The sequence below is a fragment of the Staurois parvus genome, unplaced genomic scaffold, assembly GCF_062004578.1.
Source record: "Staurois parvus isolate SC_StPar_1 unplaced genomic scaffold, SC_StPar_1.0 ptg000019l, whole genome shotgun sequence".
In the NCBI taxonomy this organism is placed as follows: Eukaryota; Metazoa; Chordata; class Amphibia; order Anura; family Ranidae; genus Staurois; species Staurois parvus.
The window spans coordinates 29,528,945-29,545,938 of NW_028317815.1; the positions used below are offsets into that span (position 1 = coordinate 29,528,945).

At 46.3% G+C, this 16,994-nt stretch overlaps 2 protein-coding genes across 3 annotated transcripts in view; one reads left to right on the plus strand and one right to left on the minus strand.

Annotated features, from left to right (window-relative positions):
* MEIG1 (meiosis/spermiogenesis associated 1) overlaps window positions 1-16,227 on the minus strand; it is a 38,026-nt gene extending 21,799 nt beyond the window's left edge. Inside the window, exon 1 of the mRNA XM_089686856.1 lies at window positions 16,064-16,227. The gene's annotated coding sequence lies outside the window, so the exon portion shown is untranslated. The remainder of the gene's footprint in view (window positions 1-16,063) is intronic.
* Window positions 16,228-16,344: 117 nt separating this feature from the next.
* DCLRE1C (DNA cross-link repair 1C) overlaps window positions 16,345-16,994 on the plus strand; it is a 34,589-nt gene continuing 33,939 nt past the window's right edge. The window contains exon 1 of one of the 2 annotated variants that reach the window (XM_089686028.1): window positions 16,345-16,538. In XM_089686028.1, the coding sequence (XP_089542154.1) occupies window positions 16,430-16,538 (109 nt within the window). In that variant the 5' untranslated portion in view covers window positions 16,345-16,429. The remainder of the gene's footprint in view (window positions 16,539-16,994) is intronic. The other variant, XM_089686035.1, reaches the window with a different exon arrangement.

Consider the following 16,994-nt stretch of genomic DNA (forward strand, 5'->3'; position numbering starts at 1 on the left):
GCAATGGGAGGCCGTACAGGGACCCATGAGAGACTCTGGACTTGGCAGCAGCATGAGGAGGCGGTATATAGGGGCCCATGGCAGATTAGGGGCCTGGCAGCAGCTATGTGAGGCCCGTAATCTGCCTGCACCCTATGTCAAAAAATTTAACACACCAGCAGTGTGAAGAGACCTGAAAGTGGCACATGGCAGCAGAGTGTGGCGATGGAGACAGCAGCAATGGGAGGCCGTACAGGGACCCATGAGAGACTCTAGACTTGGCAGCAGCATGAGGAGGCGGTATATAGGGGCCCATGGCAGATTAGGGGCCTGGCAGCAGCTATGTGAGGCCCGTAATCTGCCTGCACCCTATGTCAAAAAATTTAACACACCAGCAGTGTGAAGAGACCTGAAAGTGGCACATGGCAGCAGAGTGTGGCGATGGAGACAGCAGCAATGGGAGGCCGTACAGGGACCCATGACAGACTCTAGACTTGGCAGCAGCATGAGGAGGCGGTATATAGGGGCCCATGGCAGATTAGGGGCCTGGCAGCAGCTATGTGAGGCCCGTAATCTGCCTGCACCCTATGTCAAAAAATTAAACACACCAGCAGTGTGAAGAGACCTGAAAGTGGCACATGGCAGCAGAGTGTGGCGATGGAGACAGCAGCAATGGGAGGCCGTACAGGGACCCATGAGAGACTCTGGACTTGGCAGCAGCATGAGGAGGCGGTATATAGGGGCCCATGGCAGATTAGGGGCCTGGCAGCAGCTATGTGAGGCCCGTAATCTGCCTGCACCCTATGTCAAAAAATTTAACACACCAGCAGTGTGAAGAGACCTGAAAGTGGCACATGGCAGCAGAGTGTGGCGATGGAGACAGCAGCAATGGGAGGCCGTACAGGGACCCATGACAGACTCTAGACTTGGCAGCAGCATGAGGAGGCGGTATATAGGGGCCCATGGCAGATTAGGGGCCTGGCAGCAGCTATGTGAGGCCCGTAATCTGCCTGCACCCTATGTCAAAAAATTAAACACACCAGCAGTGTGAAGAGACCTGAAAGTGGCACATGGCAGCAGAGTGTGGCGATGGAGACAGCAGCAATGGGAGGCCGTACAGGGACCCATGAGAGACTCTGGACTTGGCAGCAGCATGAGGAGGCGGTATATAGGGGCCCATGGCAGATTAGGGGCCTGGCAGCAGCTATGTGAGGCCCGTAATCTGCCTGCACCCTATGTCAAAAAATTTAACACACCAGCAGTGTGAAGAGACCTGAAAGTGGCACATGGCAGCAGAGTGTGGCGATGGAGACAGCAGCAATGGGAGGCCGTACAGGGACCCATGACAGACTCTAGACTTGGCAGCAGCATGAGGAGGCGGTATATAGGGGCCCATGGCAGATTAGGGGCCTGGCAGCAGCTATGTGAGGCCCGTAATCTGCCTGCACCCTATGTCAAAAAATTAAACACACCAGCAGTGTGAAGAGACCTGAAAGTGGCACATGGCAGAGTGTGGCGATGGAGACAGCAGCAATGGGAGGCCGTACAGGGACCCATGACAGACTCTAGACTTGGCAGCAGCATGAGGAGGCGGTATATAGGGGCCCATGGCAGATTAGGGGCCTGGCAGCAGCTATGTGAGGCCCGTAATCTGCCTGCACCCTATGTCAAAAAATTAAACACACCAGCAGTGTGAAGAGACCTGAAAGTGGCACATGGCAGCAGAGTGTGGCGATGGAGACAGCAGCAATGGGAGGCCGTACAGGGACCCATGAGAGACTCTAGACTTGGCAGCAGCATGAGGAGGCGGTATATAGGGGCCCATGGCAGATTAGGGGCCTGGCAGCAGCTATGTGAGGCCCGTAATCTGCCTGCACCCTATGTCAAAAAATTTAACACACCAGCAGTGTGAAGAGACCTGAAAGTGGCACATGGCAGCAGAGTGTGGCGATGGAGACAGCAGCAATGGGAGGCCGTACAGGGACCCATGAGAGACTCTGGACCTGGCAGCAGCATGAGGAAGCGGTATATAGGGGCCTATGGCAGATTAGGGGCCTGGCAGCAGCTATAGGAGGCCCATAATCTGCCAGCACCCTATGTCAAAAAATTCAACACACCAGCAGTGTGTGAGGAGACCTCAAAGTGGCACATGTTTGAGGCATGATTCATGGCGGATTTAGTCAGTTGTGTCAGGAACTGGTGGTTTGAAATCCAGACTAATCCACGCCTGATTCATTTTCACAAACGTGAGTCTCTCCACACTTTGGGTGGACAGTCGTGTCCTCCGCGGAGTTACAATACCTCCTGCCGCACTAAACACGCGCTCCGATGCCACGCTACTGGCCGGGCATGACAGCCTTTCAAGGGCAAATTCAGCTAGTTGGGGCCAAAGGTCAAGTTTCGTTGCCCAGTAGTCAAGGGGATTGTCTACCTCGGTTGGCAGGGTGCTGTCCAAGTAGGCCCAAGCCTGTTGTTTGAGCTCCTGCTCCAGGTCCACCTGATGCTGCTGCTGCTGCTGCGGCTGGTTAGTAGTTTCCTCACTGCGCTGGTGAAGAAAGCTACTCATCATCGACTGCAGACTGAGGCAGCCACTGCTGGTGGAGCTGCCACTGCTCCTACCACCCCACCCCTCCCCTGCTGCCATGCCAGCGGAACGCGAGCGCACAGGGCCCACAGTGTCTGAGGATGGACGTTGGCGCACAAAGGCAGAGACCAACTGACTACATAGGTGGTTTTTATAGTACGTAATTTTGGCCTCCCTCTCAGCAGGTGTGAAAAAGGCCACCATTTTGGACCGGTAGCGAGGGTCCAACAAGGTGGACAGCCAAAAGTCATCCCTCTGTCTGATGGTTATTATTCGGCTGTCGCTACGCAAGCAACCGAGCATGCTATGGGCCATTTGTGCCAAGGAATGCGAGGGACTCCCTGCCTCCATCTCCACAGCATACTGCCACGGTGCGTCTGGGTCCTCTGTCTCCTCCTCCTCCTCCTCTACCAGATGCTCCTGCTCCTCCACTCCTGTCCGCTGAGTGGAAAAACCACCCATTTCACTCAATAATTCCTGAGCACAAATGTCCTCCTCTACCTCCTCCTCTTCTTCCTGTCCTGCCCCCACAGGGGTCATGTGGCGTTGACATCTGTGCGCCACGTCTACCGCACCCTGACCAGCCATTGTTAACAGCATTTGTTCCAGGACGTGCAACAGAGGAATGACGTCGTTCATCCCATAGTCCTGCCGACTCACGAATAGCGTGGCCTCCTCAAAGGGCCTGAGCAAGCGGCAGGTGTCACGCATGAGCTGCCAATGGCTGACATCTAAGTTACACAGGGGAGTACCTTTATCCGCTTGTAACATCAGGAAATCGGTGATGGCCTTTCGCTGCTCGTAAAGGCGGTCTAACATGTGTAGGGTTGAATTCCACCTTGTTGCAACGTCGCAGATCAGGCGATGCTGTGGAATTCCGTTCTGCCGCTGCAGCTCAATGAGGGTGTTCTTTGCGGTGTAGGAATGGCTGAAATGCATGCACAGTTTACGTGACATTTTAAGGATGTCTTGCAGTGGGATGGTGGATTTTAGGAACCGCTTGACAACCAGATTGAACACGTGAGCCATGCATGGCGCATGGCACAACCTTCCTTGACGCAGAGCAGACACCATGTTCTTTCCGTTGTCAGTCAACATGGTTCCGATTTTTAGTTTGCGCGGAGACAGCCATCTGTCGATTTCTCTGTTCATTACACTCAGCAGTTCCTCCCCTGTGTGACTACGTTCGCCAAGGCATACCAGGTGCAGCACAGCGTGACACCGTTGCGCCCTGCACATGTGATATGCCGGTCGGGTAATGGGACTTGGCACGGGGGTGGCGGCTGAGGACACGGCGGAAAAAGAGGTGGTAGAGGCGGACATGCTTGCTGGACCAAGGACGTGCAAACGTGGAGGCAAAAGCGTCGTGACCTGTCCAAGTTGCTGGTGCGGCTGTGCCGGCACCACGTTCACCCAGTGGGCCGTAAATGACATGTACTGTCCCTGACCGTAGTTACAGCTCCACACGTCGGCGCTGCCGTGCACTTTGGCAGAGACCGACATGCTCAAAGACTGGCCCACCATCTCTTCTACATGTGAATGCAGGGCTGGCACTGCCTTTTGGGCAAAGAAATGACGGCTTGGCACTCTCCACCGCGGCGCGGCACAAGCCATCATTTCTCGGAAAGGTGCTGAGTCCACCAGTTGGAAAGGGAGGGACTGCAGCACCAGCAACTTGGACAGGAGGACGTTCAGCTTTTGCACCGTCGGGTGCGTGCTCGCAAACTGTTGTCTCTTGGATACGGATTCCAAGAAAGACTGTTGACGGAATCCGAGAAGAGGAGTAGCAGGAGAAGGAGCATCTGAACGAGCGGAAGATGCCAATGAGCGACAACTCCCCTCAGCAGAGGTGTTGGAGCCTTGACTGGCTGATAGAGGGCGATTGACGACGTCGGGTGACGGAGCAAGTAACGGAGCGGGTGATGGAGCGGGGGCTGGGGCTGGCAGAACCGCCGTATGTTTATCACGGTTTTCCCAGGCCACCGAATGGTGACGCTGCATATGCTGACGCAACGCTGTAGTCCCAACATGGGCCCCCTGGCCACGCTTGCATTTCTGGCCACATAGTCGACATACGGCTACGTTTACTTCCTCGGGCGGCTTGAGGAAAAATTGCCACACCACCGAGTAGGAAACTTTGCCCCCGCTACTCTTCACTGGCTGACTGCTACTTCCTCCGTGCGCACCGGCACCACTACTGGCCGTGGTGGTAGGCTGCAGTGGAGCTGGTGCTCTACTCCGTGGACGTTTGGCTCCACTGACACTGATGCGACCCTGCTGCTGTCTCCTGGGCAACCCACCGACTGTTTTGCTCGCTGCCAAGCTGCCACCCTCTTCTCCTGATGATGCGGAAGAAATTGCCTGATGACGACGAGGCTGCCAAGTGCGATCAACCTCCTCATCATCAAGTAGGGTCTCCGCCTCACTACTAGCCCCCTCGGCTGCGTCTGGGTCAGGAGACAGACCTGTCTCTAGACCGGCTACCGAGCCACTCTCCTCGCCAGTACTTGTTCGCTTGGCTGCTGAAAAGGCCGATGTCTCCCCCCGTTCCTGACCGCCCTCTGTTAGCTCTTCCTCACTGTACAGTGGGGCTGAGCCCACAGCATGCGATACTTCGCTTGGTGAGGGAACAGCAAAGGACAGGGGCAGGTAGAGGACACGTGATTTCAGTGGGCTTGGTCCCGGGCCATGCCAACTAACGGTTGTGTCTGACGTACCCACCGACCGTTGGCTGTAGGTGTCAGAGGTGACCTGGGAAGAGGAAGACGACCGAGCCAACCAATCAATGACGGCAGGGTTGTCGGTGGAGACACGACCGCTGGATGACACCGGGAGCACTGGCCTCTGGCTGCGAATACTGCTGCCTCGACCCCTTCCTCTGCTGCCACGTCTGCTCGCTCCTAAAACATTGCCTCCTCTGCCACTCCTCTGCATGTTGTCTGACATACTATTTAATTCAACGATTAGGTGTCCCTGAGTAACAATTCTCTGGCACTCAGTAACAATTCTGTCTGTCCCTGAGTAACAATTCTCTGGCACTCAGTAACAATTCTGTCTATCCCTGAGTATGAATTCTGTGGCCCTGAGTAACAATTCTGTGTCTGTGCGAGTAACAATTCTGTGTCTGTGCAAGTAACAATTTTGTGTCTGTGCGAGTAACAATTCTCTGGCACTCAGTAACAATTCTGTCTGTCCCTGAGTAACAATTCTCTGGCACTCAGTAACAATTCTGTCTGTCCCTGAGTAACAATTCTCTGGCACTCAGTAACAATTCTGTCTGTCCCTGAGTAACAATTCTCTGGCACTCAGTAACAATTCTGTCTGTCCCTGAGTATGAATTCTGTGGCCCTGAGTAACAATTCTGTGTCTGTGCGAGTAACAATTCTGTGTCTGTGCAAGTAACAATTTTGTGTCTGTGCGAGTAACAATTCTCTGGCACTCAGTAACAATTCTGTCTGTCCCTGAGTAACAATTCTCTGGCACTCAGTAACAATTCTGTCTGTCCCTGAGTAACAATTCTCTGGCACTCAGTAACAATTCTGTCTGTCCCTGAGTAACAATTCTCTGGCACTCAGTAACAATTCTGTCTGTCCCTGAGTAACAATTCTCTGGCACTCAGTAACAATTCTGTCTGTCCCTGAGTAACAATTCTCTGGCACTCAGTAACAATTCTGTCTGTCCCTGAGTATGAATTCTGTGGCCCTGAGTAACAATTCTGTGTCTGTGCGAGTAACAATTCTGTGTCTGTGCAAGTAACAATTTTGTGTCTGTGCGAGTAACAATTCTCTGGCACTCAGTAACAATTCTGTCTGTCCCTGAGTAACAATTCTCTGGCACTCAGTAACAATTCTGTCTGTCCCTGAGTAACAATTCTCTGGCACTCAGTAACAATTCTGTCTGTCCCTGAGTATGAATTCTGTGGCCCTGAGTAACAATTCTGTGTCTGTGCGAGTAACAATTCTGTGTCTGTGCAAGTAACAATTTTGTGTCTGTGCGAGTAACAATTCTCTGGCACTCAGTAACAATTCTGTCTGTCCCTGAGTAACAATTCTCTGGCACTCAGTAACAATTCTGTCTGTCCCTGAGTAACAATTCTCTGGCACTCAGTAACAATTCTGTCTGTCCCTGAGTAACAATTCTCTGGCACTCAGTAACAATTCTGTCTGTCCCTGAGTAACAATTCTCTGGCACTCAGTAACAATTCTGTCTGTCCCTGAGTAACAATTCTCTGGCACTCAGTAACAATTCTGTGTCTGTGCGAGTAACAATTCTGTGTCTGTGCAAGTAACAATTTTGTGTCTGTGCGAGTAACAATTCTCTGGCACTCAGTAACAATTCTGTCTGTCCCTGAGTAACAATTCTCTGGCACTCAGTAACAATTCTGTCTGTCCCTGAGTAACAATTCTCTGGCACTCAGTAACAATTCTGTCTGTCCCTGAGTAACAATTCTCTGGCACTCAGTAACAATTCTGTCTGTCCCTGAGTATGAATTCTGTGGCCCTGAGTAACAATTCTGTGTCTGTGCGAGTAACAATTCTGTGTCTGTGCAAGTAACAATTTTGTGTCTGTGCGAGTAACAATTCTCTGGCACTCAGTAACAATTCTGTCTGTCCCTGAGTAACAATTCTCTGGCACTCAGTAACAATTCTGTCTGTCCCTGAGTAACAATTCTCTGGCACTCAGTAACAATTCTGTCTGTCCCTGAGTAACAATTCTCTGGCACTCAGTAACAATTCTGTCTGTCCCTGAGTATGAATTCTGTGGCCCTGAGTAACAATTCTGTGTCTGTGCGAGTAACAATTCTGTGTCTGTGCAAGTAACAATTTTGTGTCTGTGCGAGTAACAATTCTCTGGCACTCAGTAACAATTCTGTCTGTCCCTGAGTAACAATTCTCTGGCACTCAGTAACAATTCTGTCTGTCCCTAAGTAACAATTCTCTGGCACTCAGTAACAATTCTGTCTGTCCCTGAGTATGAATTCTGTGGCCCTGAGTAACAATTCTGTGTCTGTGCGAGTAACAATTCTGTGTCTGTGCAAGTAACAATTTTGTGTCTGTGCGAGTAACAATTCTCTGGCACTCAGTAACAATTCTGTCTGTCCCTGAGTAACAATTCTCTGGCACTCAGTAACAATTCTGTCTGTCCCTGAGTAACAATTCTCTGGCACTCAGTAACAATTCTGTCTATCCCTGAGTATGAATTCTGTGGCCCTGAGTAACAATTCTGTGTCTGTGCGAGTAACAATTCTGTGTCTGTGCAAGTAACAATTTTGTGTCTGTGCGAGTAACAATTCTCTGGCACTCAGTAACAATTCTGTCTGTCCCTGAGTAACAATTCTCTGGCACTCAGTAACAATTCTGTCTGTCCCTGAGTAACAATTCTCTGGCACTCAGTAACAATTCTGTCTGTCCCTGAGTAACAATTCTCTGGCACTCAGTAACAATTCTGTCTGTCCCTGAGTAACAATTCTCTGGCACTCAGTAACAATTCTGTCTGTCCCTGAGTATGAATTCTGTGGCCCTGAGTAACAATTCTGTGTCTGTGCGAGTAACAATTCTGTGTCTGTGCAAGTAACAATTTTGTGTCTGTGCGAGTAACAATTCTCTGGCACTCAGTAACAATTCTGTCTGTCCCTGAGTAACAATTCTCTGGCACTCAGTAACAATTCTGTCTGTCCCTGAGTAACAATTCTCTGGCACTCAGTAACAATTCTGTCTGTCCCTGAGTATGAATTCTGTGGCCCTGAGTAACAATTCTGTGTCTGTGCGAGTAACAATTCTGTGTCTGTGCAAGTAACAATTTTGTGTCTGTGCGAGTAACAATTCTCTGGCACTCAGTAACAATTCTGTCTGTCCCTGAGTAACAATTCTCTGGCACTCAGTAACAATTCTGTCTGTCCCTGAGTAACAATTCTCTGGCACTCAGTAACAATTCTGTCTGTCCCTGAGTAACAATTCTCTGGCACTCAGTAACAATTCTGTCTGTCCCTGAGTAACAATTCTCTGGCACTCAGTAACAATTCTGTCTGTCCCTGAGTAACAATTCTCTGGCACTCAGTAACAATTCTGTCTGTCCCTGAGTAACAATTCTGTCTGTCCCTGAGAATGAATTCTGTGGCCCTGAGTAAGAATTCTCTGGCACTCAGTAACAATTCTGTCTGTCCCTGAGTAACAATTCTCTGGCACTCAGTAACAATTCTGTCTGTCCCTGAGTAAAAATTCTGTGGCCCTAATAACGTTTCTGTGGCCCTAAGTAACAATTCTCTGGCACTGAGTAACAATTCTGTCTGTCCCTGAGTATGAATTCTGTGGCCCTAACTAGCGTTTCTTTGTCCCTAAATAACGATTCTGTGGCCCTCATTAACAAGTCTGTGTCCCTGAGTAATGGTTCTCTGTCCCTAAGTAACTTCTCTCTGTCCCCAATTCTCGTTTCTGTGGCCCTAACTCTGTCCCTGTCCCTAGTACAGAGCGGTCTGCCTCTGTTCAATGACTGCAGGCAAATGAAGATTTCCAAAATGGCCGCTATATATACCTCGACCATTACACAGTGCTGGCTGGCTGGCTGCTGATTGGCTGATGCGATCACATGTCGTTGAGGAATGCATTATGGGGCAGCGCGCCTTGTCTGCGCGCCTTCCCCGACATCCCCGCTCCGTCGCCGCACATGTCAGCCGCCATTTTCGGAAAAATTTCGATTCGCGCGTCCGAATTAGGCTGTTTTTCGGATTCGGCACGAATCGAAATTTTTCCGATATTCGACTCGAATTCCACTTCGGATACTTCGATTCGCTCATCTCTAGTGGGAATGTTCAAAAATACAAATATTTTGGCAGAAAATAATTCATTTAGTAGAGAAGATCACTGAAATTAACATTAGATTAGACCCAGAGCTATGTCTTTTACATAACACAGAGCTTCCAGTGAAATTATATAAGGATTTGGGCATATGGCATTTTTTGAGTACAGCGAAGAGCTTGATACCTAGGTTTTGGGAAAAAAAAGGAAGCACCGACAGAGGAGGACTGGATGGTTAGAGTGGATCAGATTTGTGGGACGGAAAAACTTTATTATATGCATATAGATAAAATGGAGTTATATTATAAAAAATGGAAAAAATAGGAAGATTATAGAGAGAAGGTGAAATATATGAAGATGTAATACCCCTTTAGATGGATTCCAGATATATTTTGAATGTTTTATATAGTGTAGAAGAGGGAAAATGCCGAGTAGGGGGGGGGGGGGGGAGGAGGGGAGGGAGGATGGGACGCGGGGGGGTAATATTGTTTTTATCAGGTAGATAATTATGGTGGTAGGATGATATTGTTTTGATCTCTTTTTAATTGGAGAAAATGACTATAATTTGTATTTGGTTGAAAATTAATAAATATTTATTAAAAAAAAACACAGTATTGATAAAATAACAGAATTGTGCTTACATCACGCATGTAAAGAGAATGGAGTCCATTTCAGAGGCACCACAGAGTCCAGCCAGCAGCAGAGGTTTTCTTGCCTGTATCTCAAACTCACACAGGTGTAGCCATTAGAAATCCTCCCAAAACTCTGTCTCTCTTCCTTATTAGCCCTCTGCTGCATTAACTCCTACACCTGCCACACAAAAAAGGGGATACTTACCTACCATCCATGATGCTAGCTTTTTGGCCAGTACATATCCCCCCCTTCAACCAAAAGGGAGTAGAGGCACCAGTGGAGCCAAAACAATGGACCCAGGAAAGAGTATCGGCATTCTGATGAAGTTTTTCAGGTCTGTGGACCACCACAAACCTGTATTCTTGGAGTTCAAGAAATCATCTTGATATCCTGGCATTTGTCCCCTTGTTTGTTCTGATCTTCAATCAGAAGAGAATGGTCCTAGATAAGCCTGAATTTCCTGACGTAATACCAGAGCGATACTAAAGCCCATGTAATGTCTAGATATTACCGTTCTATCATAGCATAGTTATTCTCAGCCACAGTTAATTTCCATAGCAGAAAGACCACAAGGGTGCTTCTCTTCCTTGATGACCTGCAATATAACAGCTCCCATTCCCATATCAGAGGTGTTCATCTGGACAAGGAATTCTTTTGGGTGCTTTCAGAATAGCATGATTTAGGAAGGCCTTTTCAGCATCTGCATTCCACTTGACAATGACAGAGTGTTGTTGGGCTTGGGTACCAGTGAACAGGTCTTCGTATCTCCACGGATGCTTATGACCCGAAGCTTCTTGGTCAAGGGGTCTCACCTCACCAACCAGGGTACCCAGTATCAAGGTTACCATACTCCATACTAGGATGGCAGTGTGCAGTACAGGATGTGACGGAATGCGGCACCTGAACTGTGACTTTCTCACCAACCCCTGACCGAAGGACCAGCCGACCTCGCACCTCACTGTCACTTGTGTAACAATGCCACTCTCAGCTGCACCCTGCACAAAGATTTTCCAGCTTGCGGGACCACAATCTATGTGCCAGCAGCCTGAGAGCGATTGTTACTGGGTCAGGTTAATTACTCAATTAACCCTTCACGCTGCCACCACCACCTTTTGACAGAGAAGGAGGAAACTCACAAATCTTAGCAGTAACACTATGATATTAGTATAAGCGTCTGTAATACACGCGGTCACCACGGACAGATATATTCAGAGGATTATTACATACAGTAGCACTCTTCAAGAAACGGGGATTCTTTAGTTTGCATTAAAAGCTTTCGAGACCGTTTCAACGCTTTTCAAAATAGGATTTATTACTAAAAAGGTCAAAATGGTGCAATTAAAATATTTACAGAAAAAGATGTTATAAAAATATAAAGAGAACAATAAAACAACAGAGAAATAAAAGAAAGGAGTTAAGAAGGCAGAATACTTGCAATGTCCTTGGTTTGAGCAGAGTCCAATTGTCCAAACAAAAAGGTTGCCTTGGCTCTCAAGTGTTAGATGTTCCTGATTGGTGTTAAATGAAAGCTGTCTTTTCTCCAGCCTGTCAGTCTTTTTCTATCATATCAAAGGGGTGTCTCCTGAGAACAAATGATCAATCATCCCGTTTGGGGATGGGTGTTAGGCGGTAACCAAGGTTATGACCAAATCCCTTACAATTTCATACTAAGGTCAATAACCTTCAATAGGTACAGGTAGTATCCTAGCAACTGGCAGATTAATATTCAGAATTATATTTGAAACGCAGGAGTACCAAACACAGCATACCATTGTCACCCAGGAGGGAAGAGACTGTTTCTTCTCTCTCCTAGGTGACAATATAGTTGGTTACAGGACTCTGGTGTAGAATGTCAAGGGTGTTAGAAGTGAATCAAAATAGAATAAGTATTACATAATATATACTAATAGTCACTGTGTGTATTTAGTTTGGTTTAGATTGTTACATACGTAGATTTCTGGTTATACAACATTATTGAGATGTTGTAAAGATGCATTCTTAATTTATAATATTTAATCAGAGACTGGTCAAATGAGCAAGCTGATGTAACATCACCAGCTTATTATGGTCACTACATATGTGGCTGTCAATCAAAAGACCATATATGTAAGTCCCCTCCCTTCAATGTAATTGCTCTGCTAAGCAGTATTGTTTGCCATACAAGGTTCTAAGATCACGAATTATGACGCTTACTTGCATCATAAAAAGGCATCTTAGCAGATGCGGAGACGGACAGACGCACACACGCACACGTCGGTCCATCCATACAGATATGCATAAGCAAAGCTGAGAAGCTGAAACAGGTGCATGCTGTAAGACTAGAAATAGTCACTAACATCTACTTCCAAAGACTCTGAAGGACAAGCACCACGTGGTCAGACTCAACTTCACTGAACAAGACAAAAAGCACATGAGACAACGGACATAATGGTGACACATCTTTATAACTTCTGCTTTGACATTTACATGGAACTGTTCATGATACACTTTACATTGTTATTTTAAGCCATTGTGTGATAAAATAAAATCACACTTTATTTATTTCAACGGCTCTTTAATTTCACAAGAAAAATCGCCTATAGACACTAAAGAAGTATTATATGGTATGGTGTACATAGACCAAGCTAGACCAATGTAACTATGTAAAAATATACTATGCCTAAGTAACCTGGACTGTAGCCGATAACTGCTGTGGAACGTCTTCCTTTATTGCTGCTGTATTATCCTTCTGCAGTGTGAACACGGTTAAAGTGAATAATAATGCAAAAACGCAGCAGCAATCTTTAAGGAGACTACTTTGCAATACTCATCTATGGAATGTCTCCAGTGCAGGAAATCTTGGCTGGGTCTGATTCAATCCTGGAGGTGATTGGCTGATGCAACAGAGTAAGTTTAGAGGGCCTGCAGACTGGTGAGTAAACAGGGGAGGACCGTCTGGAAGCAAGCAGATGTGTGGAAAAGAGTGGGCTGCTGCTGCTGGCTGAACAGAACTCTGCCCCAGCTGACCACAATCGTGACAGACTGCCCATCACACAGTGGTAGGTGTGATTTGGATGATTGGTGTGATCAGACTGCACTAGAGAGCACTCCCACCACTTGTAAGGAAGCAAAAGAAGGACTGTCTCAGCAGGATTGAAAGAGAGGAATCACAGAAACTTCTATCCCTATCTGACTTGAAATAGGCTTTTACTGAACCAGAGCTTTTAGAGACCCAGAAGAAGGTGCCCTAGGTCAGGTAAGAGACTAACATTACACAAGTTAATCTGTTGTTTGCTGGGAACTGTTGTGCTTTCTTCAAGGGCCCCAACTTTGCTGGTCAACAGATTTTTTTTATTTCATCAATCATTGGCCAGTGGGATAGAATGGGACAGTTATAGCAGGTTAGAACTGTCTTTATATACTGTTGCTAGGTAAATGCAGTTCAGTTCTGGTAATTACTGTTATGCAGGCCACACATGGGTCGAATTCTGAACAAATTTTCTTTAGAAAATTGGAAATGTCATGCATTTTGTAATCCAATGGTGCCACCATTGAATTCGAAATACAACCAACCAAGCCTTTAATTTCACATGTTGCTACAGAAAAGAATTTCCAGGTCACAGGTCATGCTCAATTCTTTTTGATTATATTTCTCGCACGATTCTCCCATCATTGATTAGAAATTCTTCATTTTTCAAACAGTTTCCAGCATACCTGATCACTCAAATTTGATGGCCGCACGAAAAATTGGCCAATGCTTGTGGCCCACTAATGGTGCCAAATTTGAAAGAAAGTTCTTAGTTACGATTTTCAAAATTCCACCCATGTATGGCCTGCATTACCAAGCATTTACTTTAGAGAGGACTGGAGGAGAACAGACATGGCTACCTCCATATACAATCACAAACTCTACATAGGTCTACAACTAATGCAGGCCATACATGGGTTGAATTCCGAACGAATTGTCTTTAGAAAATTTTGCGCATTTTGTAATCCGGTGGTGCCACCATAGATTTTGAAATTGGACCAGCCAAGCCTTTAATTTCACCTCAAGTTGCTACAGAAAAGAATTCTCATGGCCAAGAATTTCTCAGGTCACAGCTCATGCTCATATTTTTTCAATTAAATTTCTAGCACAATTCTCCCATCATTAAGACGGCCATACATGGGTCAAATTGCGAAAGAATTTTCTTTCAGAAATATTTTCAGAAAGGATTTTCATTTGAATTTTGCACCATTAGTGGGCCACAGAAATAGCCAATTTTTGTGTGACCATCAAATTTGAATGATCGGGCATGTTGGAAATTTTTTAAAAAACAAATGAATTTAAAATCAATGATGGGAGAACCATGCAAGAAATAGAAAGCTGTGACCTGGAAAGGAAAGAAAATTCTTGGCCACGAAAACTCTTTTCTGTAGCAACATGAGGAGAAATTGAAGGCTTGGTTAAATTTTGAAATGGTGGCACCATTGGGTTAGAAAACACACAACATTTCAGATTTTCTAAAGAAAATTAATTCGGAATTCGACCCATGTATGGCCTGCATCAGTTCAGAATCGACCCATGTATTGCCTTTATTAAGTTGGCCATACACGGATCGAATTCCAAAAGAATTTTCTTTTGAAAATCTTTCTAAGAATTTTTGTTCAAATTTCACACCATTAGTAGGACACAGAAACTAACGATTTTTGTGCTACCATCGAACGGGTCGAAAATTGGCGGATTTTTCGGCCGAAAAAAAAATCGGCTGATTTTAGCACCGTTAGTGGGTTAATTGGTCGGCCGTTTTTTGGGGTTTTGGCACATTTTTTATATCGGTAAAGTTGGAAAAAAAATCGGCTGATTTTGCTGATCGGCTGATTTTCCCAGCAATGATAGTCAAATCGGCCGATCGTTTTACCGATAAAAAATCTGCACATGAGCAGTGACCTGCAAGAAGAAGAAAAAGAATTCCAGTCCGCTATTATATTTGACATGAAAAAGTCTTGCGGTTGGAACAATGTATCTATTTGTATCCAAATAAAAACATCTGTATCCGAAATGGTTACAAATAGATACATTGTTGCAACCGCAATACTTTTTCATGTCAAATATAATAGCTGAGCTCTCTGCATGGACAGAAGTAATTAAATGCCGGCCGTAGACAACCGTTGGTGGTAACATTGGCCTATTGAACGACCGATTTTCCGTTTTTTTTTTAAACGGCCGGTTTTCAAGCCGTCTATGGCCTGCATTTGAGTGATTGGGCATGTTGGAAATCCCCCCCCTCCCCCAGACTTTGCTTTTGCTGTGTCTTATCTCTGTTTTTTTTGTTGTTTTTTTCCCATCCTCCACATCTCTTCTAACATTCTGCTAAATCTTTGTTTCAGTACTGCTTAGACCTGAAGAAGGGGACATTCCCCGAAAGCTTGGCCTCAAAATTGTATGTTAGTGCAAATATAAAAAGTATCCCGGACAGTACTCAATTGTTCCTGTCGCAAATGCACTAATACGGCTACAATCACCTCAAGCATAATTCATTGGTGGCACCATTGGATTACAAAACGCACAAAATTTCTGATTTTCTAAAGAAAACTTGTTCAGAATTCGACCCATGTATTGCCTGCAATAAGCCGGCCATACATGGGTCAAATTCCAAAAGAATTTTCTTTCAAAAATATTTTCTAAGAATTTTCGAAGGCTTGGTTGTTCGAATTTCAAAATCAATGGTGGCACCATCGAATTCCAGAATGCACACAATTTCTGATTTTCTAAAGAAAATTTGTTCAGACTCCGACTCATGTATGGCCTGCCTGAATTAGAAATTAGTTTGTTTTTCCAAAAACGTCCAACATGCCTGATCACTCAAATTCAATGATCGCTCAAAAATTGACCGTCGCTGTGGCCCACTAACGGTGCGAAATTAGAACGAGAAGATTTTTGAAAGAAAATTATTTCAGAATTCGACCCGTATATGGCCAGCTAAGGTTTTCTGTAAAACAGCATTAGCTCTCACTATCATCATGTTTACATCTCTTTTATAAATACATCGTAACCCCCTGAACAGACTGTCTCTTCCCTTCGTGCAGGCAGGGGCTCCCAAGCTTTCCTCACCTGAGTTCCCACGATCCGCACCGGCAAACACCCGATCAGTCGCCGTTAGAGTCTAGCCTGGTATCCAGGCAACATATGACGCGCTGTTCTTTTCGAGGGCGGAGAGAAGACCTAGACATTAGCCAATCAGTGAAGAGGCTTGGACCGACAGGTTACGAGGCTTCATGTTCCTACACAGAGCGCCGCTACTACGTGCTTTGTAGACCTCTATTCCATTGGCCGCTGTGCGCTGGGAGGAGCTGAGATTGCGGCGTACTGATTGGCCAGAATGCGAAGTTTTAGGCATGTACGGTGTGTCCTACCTCGGTGTGCCGCTTCCGGTGTTGCTGTGTATGGGAGCTGTGTGGTGCTGCTTATGGTGCCAACATGAGCTCCTTCCTCGGCCGGATGAAGGAATACCCCTCCATATCTATAGACAGGTTTGACAGGGACAACGTCTCCGCGAAGGCTTACTTCCTGTCCCATTGTCACAAGGGTAAGTGTCCAGCAACACCCTACTGTGTCAGTCTGTATCCACCAGTAATATATTGTTATGCCTGTATTATGAGCCGAGGATGTGTATGTGTGGACCGATCTCTGCATTGTGCTCCTCCTATAGAATGCTGTGGGGGCGCAGCACTGAGAGTGACCCAGCTTGTACCTAATTCAAGTACCTGGGGGGAGGGGGGTTTACTAAAGTTAACCACTTGACCTCCAGAGGATCTACCCCCTCGGTGGTATTTGATCACCTCTGCGGTTCCTATTTTTTTTGCGGCATAAACAAAAAAAGACAATTTTGGAAAATAATAAAAAAAAAAAAAATCTTTTTTTTACTATTAACCACTTGTACTGCTGGGGGTTTACCAACCCCCCATCCCCTCTTCCTGACCAGGCCATTTTTTTGCGTTGTGCTACTTTGACAATTGCGTGGTCTCCCCACAAATTGAGCTTT